Source organism: Lipotes vexillifer, unplaced genomic scaffold (assembly GCF_000442215.2).
Source record: "Lipotes vexillifer unplaced genomic scaffold, Lipotes_vexillifer_v1.1 scaffold418, whole genome shotgun sequence".
In the NCBI taxonomy this organism is placed as follows: Eukaryota; Metazoa; Chordata; class Mammalia; order Artiodactyla; family Lipotidae; genus Lipotes; species Lipotes vexillifer.
The window spans coordinates 5955664-5964553 of record NW_006798629.1 but is presented as its reverse complement, the minus strand read 5'-3'; the positions used below and the strand labels follow the sequence as shown (position 1 = coordinate 5964553).

Sequence of the window (8890 nt, the reverse complement as noted above, 5' to 3'; positions counted from 1 at the left end):
GGTACGCGGGCCTGTCACTGCTGTGGCCTCTCCCGTTGTGGAGCACAGGCTCCGGACGCACAGGCCCAGCGGCCATGGCTCACGGGCCTAGCCGCTCCGCGGCACGTGGGATCCTCCCAGACCGGGGCACGAACCCCTGTCCCCTGCATCGGCAGGCGGACTCTCAACCACTGCGCCACCAGGGAAGCCCATAGAGCTCTCTTTTCATGAAATACTGGGATTTCTGACATGCTTGCTTGGCTCCAGTCTTGAGATCTGTCTGAGCCCTGAGTCCACTCTCTGGGCCACTGGAGCGCCCCCTACCTGCCATCCCCCCCACCGCTCCCCAGATGCTCCAGGTTCTGAACCTTTCTACATAGTCTTACCTTCTCTCTCTCCAGGAGCCCTGTGCTGCCCGGCGGGGTCGTGGCCATGGACAGACATTACTTCCAAAACACTGGCGCGTATGACCCTCTCATGTCACTGAGGGGTGATGAAAACCTCGAACTGTCTCTCAAGGTACTTCCTGGGCCAAGGGAGGCCCAGGTGGGTTCTTTGGAGCCCTGTGTCTGGTCACAGCTTGGAGGTCAGGGCTAAGGCTTCGGGCAAATTACAGAGTCATTATACGTAGTGTGTCAAACCCTCATTTCTCCCCCTTTTTCATCTCTCTTGATTTCACCCCAGCCTCCTTCCTGAACTCGCCTGTCAAACCTGCCCTTAGGAAAGGGCGAGTTTTCAGTAATCTCCACCTGAGTGCAAAGCTTCCCGTACGTTCTCCATTCCCGGCACCCTTAGCATCTTGATAGTTTTCACAGCACCCATTGGCCAAAGCAAATACCAAGCAGTTCTGTGCATTGAGTAGTTTGGTCCAAACAACTTAAGTATTTGTCCGAACAACTTAGCACCCACTGGGCACCAGACAGTTTCTCAAACCTTGGAATCAGATTGGACCCGCCACCCTCATTTCCTGTTCCATGTTGATTTTTAACCTGATGCTTGCTTTTTCATGACAGCAACCACTGAAAACCCACCCCAACAAAGACATATATCATTAAAAGGGCAGTGATCTAAGGTTGAAACAATGAATTGCCTTGAGCTTGTACTTTTCAGAACATAGATGTCACTATGTTTCTCCTGAACAATGAAAATATCCCACGTGGCCTTTTGAGTTTGCTGCAGCACCCTGTGGTGCCTTGGCACCCAGTTTGGGAACCCCATCAGTTTGGGTTCTTGGTGTGTTTTGCTTCATGTACTGCCTATCCCAGGCATGTTTTCACTTTCCTCTTTATTCCCAAGTGGGGAATAAAAGGCTTCCTGTCAAATGAACTCCAGGCATTTGGGAGTAGGAGGGAGTGAGTGGAGAGTAGAGAAATTTCCAGAAGTAGAAAGATTCTGTTTGAGGAAAGCTTGCTTTGACATCCACACAGATGGCTTCTGGTGCCTTTGCAGCAGGAGACTTCACAAGCTTTTAGAAATTCCCTGGCCACTAGGTATACCCTTTTCCCCGAGGAAGCAGCCTTGGGAGAATCCAGGTGCTAACGGCATGGCTGCATCCTCTAAGTGCTGAATCTGGTCATGTGTTTCAGTAGGGGTGGGGAACCACAGGTAGTGGCAGGGGTGCGAGCCCCTCACACCACGAGTTCTGACCCAGGACAGCCGCCCTCATTCTCCCCACCTTGTCCCTCCCCAGCCCAGAACCCTCAGATCTGGAAACTCTGCTCTATCCTGAGAACAAGAGCCATCTTTCTCTTTTGTGCTCATGATTTCTGGTGCATTTTGCCAGCCCCTCACTCCCCACGTTGCTGGAGAGGAGTACAGAGGTGTTGGTCTTCTCTCACTGCAGACCTGGCTCTGTAGGGGCTCCGTCGAAATCCTTCCCTGCTCTCGGGTGGGGCATGTCTACCGAGATCAGGATGCCCACTCCCCTTTTGACTGGGAGGCCACCCTGCGGAACAAGGTTCGCATTGCTGAGACCTGGCTGGGTGCGTTCAAAGAAACCTTCTACAGGCACAGCCCGGAGGCCTTCTCCTTGAGTAAGGTAAGGGGAGAGCCCGGCAGGGTCTTCTGTGCCCACCCAGGGCCATCAGGTGGAGGCTGTGCGGGACCACCTCCCCTCCCACCTGGAAGGGCAGATAGGAGCTTCTGGCTAGTACTTCCATGAATGGCCCCTGTCAAGTGGCTCCTCTACCTGGTGGGGTTGTCCTCTGTCTCTTCCAGCATCTCCCAGGGGCATCGTGGCCTGGAACCCCCTGATGTCTGTAGGGGTTCTGTCATCACATCTAAGGGGTGTGATCCTTCATCCCGTGGCCGGAGGAGAGGCTGGGTGAGGAGTGAGCACTGCAGTGGGTCTCCAAGGGCCCTTTCATCGCAGGCAAAGTGCTCAAGGCTGTGAAATTACCTAAGATGTGAAACAAATATAACATTGATTTACAATGTTGTGTAAAATTACCCAAGACGTGAAACAAATATAAGTATTTTTTACTATAAAAAATAAACATAAAGGACATCCCCCAAAAGGCACAGAAAAATAAACATTTTAAACATTGAATGAAATGTCTGCAAACAGTGCATTTTCACCTGGTCCACTACCACTCAGCGCCGTTCTGATGGCGTGACATGTAAATGCTATTTAATGTGGGACGTGGTTCACAGTGATGCTTGCTGTCCCCCTCCTTCAGCTTGCTCCCTGACACCTCTGTGCTTCCCAGCACATGAACTGTGATGAAAAACCAGCTTTCTCCGTCCTGCCGCCTGTGTCTCTCTCCTCCCCAGGCTGGGAAGCTGGACTGCACTGAACGCCAGCAGCTGCAAAGGAGGCTGGGCTGTCGGACCTTCCACTGGTTTTTGGCCAACATCTATCCCGAGCTCTACCCATCCGAACGCAGGCCCAGGTTCTCTGGAAAGGCAAGTCATGATAAAAACAAAGTGCAGAGGGCTTCCCTGGTGGCGCAGTGGTTGAGAGTCCGCCTGCCAATGCAGGGCACACGGGTTTGTGCCCCGGTCCGGGAAGATCCCACAGGCCGCGGAGTGGCTGGGCCCGTGAGCCATGGCCGCTGAGCCTGCGTCCGCAACGGGAGAGGCCACAGCAGTGAGAGGCCCGCGTACCGCAAAAAAACCCCAAAAAACAAAGTGCAGAGAGAGAGGAAGAGAAGGGGTTGGGCGGTCTCCCAGGATAGGAGCTGAAGTTCAGATACTCTTCCATGACCCTGGTCACCCAGTCCCAGCTCAGCAGGGCCTCCTTGTGGGGGGTGGCTGGGCTGCCCCATAACCCGTCCCAGGGCCCCTTCACCAGGACAGGTGCTGTCATCTCCTTCAGGAGGCCTGTCCTTAGGGTCACTGGCTTCAGCTTGACCTCAATCATTTTTATGATCTGAGCATGGGACCTTGAGCTACACTGCAGAGAGTGAAGGAGTGGCCGACAGAGGGCATCTTTGCAGCAGAGGGCAGGATTCACTTCTGTGACCATTGCTTGCAGCTCCACAACACTGGACTTGGCTTCTGTGCAGACTGCCTGGCAGAAGGGGACGTCCTGGGCTGTGCCATGATGCTAGCTCCTTGCAGTGACAGCCAGCAGCAGCAGGTGGGTGGTCAGTGTTCTCAGACCTGCAAGGGGTCTTTGCTGGGATGGCCCTCCCTTCCCTTTGGGGCATCTCCTTTCAGTGGTCCCATGTACCTTGACTGTGCATGGCCCCCCACTCTAACGACCCATTCCCCAACCTGCCCCAGCCCCAAGCCCAAATGTGGACCCATCAGAGAATATGAGCATCTGAGCTCGAGGGACAAGGCGAGGCTGTTTAGCCAATGTCTTCATCTGACAGATGAGGAAACTGAGGCTTGGAGAGTGGCTAGCCCAGGGGCTTCAAACTCAGGCGTGTCTCCAGGGTTTAAGTGGATAAAGGAAATAAACACGGGGAGCTGGGCGGAGGCTGTTGTCACAGAGGAGCGCCTGCCGCAGCCTCAGTAAATGTCTTTTGTTTTGTATGAAAGCAGATCCAGTATTACAAGATCATCCAAAAATTTAAAAGACACTGGAAATCCAGAGTTTATGGAAAAGATCCCCATTTTTTTCTTTTTCTTTTTTTTTTTATCGAAGTATAGTTGATTTACAATGTTGTGTTAGTTTCTGGTGTACAACACAGTGATTCAGTTATACATATATAAATATATATAAAATATTTCTCAGATTCTTTTCCATTATACCTTATTACTGGATCTTGAATATAGTTCCCTGCGCTATACAGTAGGACCTTGTTGTTTATCCATTTTATATATAGTAGTTTGTATCTGCTAATCCCAGACTCCTAATTTATCCCTCCCCCCTTTTCCCCTTTGGTAACCATAAGTTTGTTTTCTATGTCTGAGTCTGTTTCTGTTCTGTAAATATCCTAAGTGAAGTAAGTCAGACAGAGAAAGACAAATATCCTAAGATATCTCTTATATGTGGAATCTAAAAAAATGATACAAATGAACTTATTTACAAAATAGAAAAGCTCCCCATTTAAATTAAAAATCTATAATCAAAGGTCAAAGAAAACCTGTGTGCAGGCAAACTTCCACCAGGGCACCTTTCTGAAACATCTGGACCAGCTCAAGATCATTAGCCAACTAGAACCAGAGATGGAGAAAGTGGGTCACCGAGCGGGCACTATAGGCACAGAAACACTGAAGAATCGAGGGGACCCTGGAAAATGTTCCCCATTTGCAGCAGTGCCTCAAACCCATAGCTCGTGACTGTGTTCCTAAGACTCCAGGCATCTGACGCTGAGTCCTGCCCAGAGTAGATATGCTGTGTCTTTCGGGCATTTAACAGGGATCTATGGGGGCCAATACTTCTGGGCCAGAGGGGGAACTTTAGGGCATCACAGGAGCCTGGGGTGTGTGTGTGTGTGTGTGTGTGTGTGAAGTGGGGTGAGGGCTGGATCTGGGTGGACAAGGCTCATGGCCTCTGGTGACCCTGTGCCTCACTTGCCAGAGGAGACCTTACACACAGATGGGGTCATCGGGTTTCAGAGCTGTGGCCTCATTCGGAACGTTTCCCACACACAGAGCAATGTGGTTTGTGAAACTCCTTCCACAGGGAGAAAGGCTTCCACTGCATGGTCAGGAGGAAGTCCTTTAGGATTCATCATAGAGGTGACTTCCGGCAGGAAAAAGAGCACATGAGCTCTCCTGGGGCGCACTGGAGACCAACTCCACGGATTTCCCGGGGCCTCACTCTGCAGCGTGGCTGGACCCTTCGGTACCGAGGAAGGGCGGGGTTGCCCCGTGACAACAAAAGTTTACAGCCCAAAGGGTGACACTGAAAGTGACTGACAGGCACTGACCACAGGGAGAGTCTCTCCTTGAGCCAGAGGTCCTGCTCATGGGTACATATGGCCAGAAGGGACCTGAATCAGGTCTGAAATCTACACTGAGTCAGGGGAAGAATCTAGAACTCACACCTGGCACAGGAGGACAGAGAGAAAGCTCTGTGATGGTGGGAATAGCTCACCTTCTAGCTGTGTGACATCAGGCAGGCCTCTTAACCTCTCTGAGTCTTGGTTTCCTCATCTGCAACTGGGGATAATGGTGCAAAAAGAATGTTAGCTTTTGGATTTATTGATTTATTTACATTCTTGGTGGGGAGGTGGGGATTAGCAAGGGCTTCTGTATCCAGAAAAATTGTGAACTTGCTAAGCTGAAAGCACCATATGCCATATAGAAAAGAAGAAACACCCTCTTTTATGCATAAGTTACTGTGTTTATAACAAAAGGAAATCTCCAGGGGCCCCGAATCCAGAGGCAACTGAAATAGAGTCATAGGGCCATGGCCAAGCTCTCCTGCAGGGTGAAGGGGACAGTTTCTGTCAAACCTCAGGAACGCGGAGGCGTTGATTCCAAGCAAGAGATAATGACGAAAGCCCATGTTCAGCCCATGACAGATGAGGGGTTGGAAATGGGACACCCATACAAAGCCAGCTTTGACCTTCACAGAGTAACCTATCTGTGAAAACCTGGACTAGAAAAGACTACCTACTGACACCGGAAGATGACAAGGAAGCAGGTCTGTAGACAGGTCTTTGCGTCGGAGAAAATGACTCTTCCCTGAAAATTTTTAACCATAAGCTTGTGTTCAACGTGGGTTTAGGGTTCAAATTTATAGAAACTGTGTTGTCTGGGAATTCTCAGGTGGGACTGGCTACCTAACTTGTTGGGCTCAGTGCAAATGAAGATGGTGAGACCTATCACTCAACAATTATTAAGAATTCCTAGACAGTATCAGCATTAAACCAAATATATTAGACCAAGAACATTAAACCCTTCTAAGCATGAGGCCCCTGCAGTTACACAGGTCACATGCCCATGAAGCCAACCCCGTCTCCCAGCCACAAAGTTAGTGTAAAAATTAGTTCAGGCTGCATTTGGCAGGAACAAACAGAAAATGGTTTTATCAGGATGTGTTTCCAACCTGACCCCACGAGCTTCCTGCAGCTAAAGCCCCTCTGCAAAGGAATGCATGATCCAGTCCTACGGAACCCAGGAGGAAATGCAAACCATGAGCAAGAGTCAGCAGATACAAAAGACAGAAGGAAAATCACTTTCAGGGCCAGCACAGATGTCTCCAGAAAGAGATCCACTCGGGCCTCAGGAGTTTCCTCATCTGCCCTTCCAACTGTACCCTCACAAAACACACAGCATCCTTTATGGCCTCACCTATGATACAGTAAATAGAATAATGGAGGAACTTGCCAGACTGTATAAATATGAATGCAAAAGTAGATGGAATGTGGAGATTTCAGAGGCCAGGGCTAGTCCAGCATCATATTTGTGGACTTGACTATGAGATAGGGTCTTGCTGACCCCAGTAGAATCTGAAGATTGCCCCCCAGACCTCAGCCCTATTGCAATGAGCTCTCCTTCCTTTACCTCCAGCTTTGGAGAGGATCTCCTTCTAGCTGTGCTAACAGCCATTTCCCTCTGTCCCAGCACCTGGATCACATGGGCAGGAAGGAGATCCACTATGGCAGCCCCCAGCACCTGTGCTTCGATGTCAGGCAAGAGCAGGTGATTCTGCAGAACTGCACCAAGGGAGGCCCTGACATCCATCGGCAGCACTGGGACTACCAGGAGGTAAGTAACCCAGCTAGGAAGGATTCAGCGGTGCTGCTGGCTGGTGCGTGTCTCAGGCTCTTCCAAGAGGTCAAGTATTACCATACAAGCCTCTGTCCCTGCTGTTGAACTGAGTGACTTGGCACTAAGGCCTCAGGGGGAGGTGAAGCCAACCTTGCAGCAAAGTTAACCACCAGCAAGCATCTTGAAATGTACTCATTTGCCAGGTTTCTGTATAGCTCTGGTCTTGATATGGTGGAGAGAGGAGACAGCCTCTTTTTAAAGCTTATTAGCTTAGGTCACAAGTAGGACCATGGAGCGTGTTACAGAAGCAGTCAACCACGTTGGTGGTGTGGTTTTAGGGGCAATGGAAAGGCCTGCCTCCTGTTCCACAACCAGATAGATGAGGATGTAGATCGTTCTTTCTTCCTTCGCAAATTCCACTCTGAGCATTTCATCAGTTTAGTAAGGCTTTGATTCCCATGACTCCAGAGAGAAGCTTAAGATCCTTTCCAGAGGTTATGCATCAATAAAGAGGAAATCGGAGGAGTGTAAGTATTTAGGGAGAGTGAGAGCCGTTTACAGGATTGGGATTGGAAGGTGACAGTATCAACAATAACTGTCCATACATAGTTTTTCCTTCACCTCAAATCCCTTCTGAAATGTGTTAGGGTACAAGTATACAACCAAACAGATTAATACACACATCTTTTAAACATGGCTTTCTTCAGCTTTTGCTTGGGAATAGTGTGGGGGGGAATTAAATAACTAAGCAGAGCTCCATGCATCGGTACTCTTAAAGCAGGCTGTGAAAGAGGAAAATCGTATAGTGTAAAAACTTAAGCTGAGCTCACGATAAACAGTTGAGAACAAAGCTCTTGGGGCTTTGGTGACAAATGAACCTAGGACTCAGGGGTCCCACACATGCTCAAAGAATTCTTAGAAACCAAGTTAAGGCCCTTTATGAATGATCATAAAGGATCATTCTAAGCAAGTCCTCTGGATAAGATAGATTTAGAAACAGCATTTAAAAATAATATGTAAAAGATTAGTGACTAAGATACACCCAGCATCTTTCAGGCATTAAAAAATAAGGCTTTAAAAAAGTATTCTCATTCAGCCATAAAAAGGAACAAGATACTGTTCATAGCAGCAGTATTCACAATAGCCAATAGGTGGAAGCAACCCAAGGGTCCAGTGATTGATGAATGAATAAACAAAATGTGCTATATACATACAATGGAATATTTTCCTGCCTTAAGAAAGAAGGAAATCCTGTCATTTGCTTCAACATGGATGAAGCTCGAGGACATTATGCTAAGTGACATAAGCCAGTCACAAAAAGACAAATACTGTATTATTAAACTTATATGAAATATATAGAGAAGTCATATTCATACAAACAGAAAATTGAATGGTGGTTACCAGGCACGAGGGGAAGTGGGGAGAGGGAAGTTGTTGTTTAATGGGTATACAGTTTGTTTTGAATGAAGAAAAAGTTCTTCATTCAAAAAAGGAGATCTGTTTCACAACAAAGTGAATATACTTAACATTACTAAATTTTACACTTAAAAATGGTTAAGGTAGAAAGTTTTATGTTACATATTTTTACCACTACAAAGAAAGAAAGAAAGGAAGAAATTAGGTACTATTTTGTGCTACAACATGGATGAAACTTGAAAATACCATGCAAAGTGAAAGAAGCCAGTCACGAAAGACCATATATTATATGATTCCATTTATATGAAATGTCAAGAAGAGACAAATCCATAAACACAGAAACTAGATTAATGATTTCCAGTGGCTGGAAGGAAGCAGGAAT

At 48.1% G+C, this 8890-nt stretch overlaps 1 protein-coding gene across 1 annotated transcript in view; it reads left to right on the top strand.

Annotated features, from left to right (window-relative positions):
* Positions 1 to 8890, top strand: part of GALNT15 (polypeptide N-acetylgalactosaminyltransferase 15) — a 37839-nt gene that overhangs the window by 27941 nt on the left and 1008 nt on the right. Inside the window, exons 6-10 of the mRNA XM_007470625.1 lie at positions 381 to 498; positions 1823 to 2017; positions 2752 to 2883; positions 3455 to 3559; positions 6946 to 7089. Coding sequence (XP_007470687.1) covers positions 381 to 498; positions 1823 to 2017; positions 2752 to 2883; positions 3455 to 3559; positions 6946 to 7089 — 694 coding nt within the window. The remainder of the gene's footprint in view (positions 1 to 380; positions 499 to 1822; positions 2018 to 2751; positions 2884 to 3454; positions 3560 to 6945; positions 7090 to 8890) is intronic.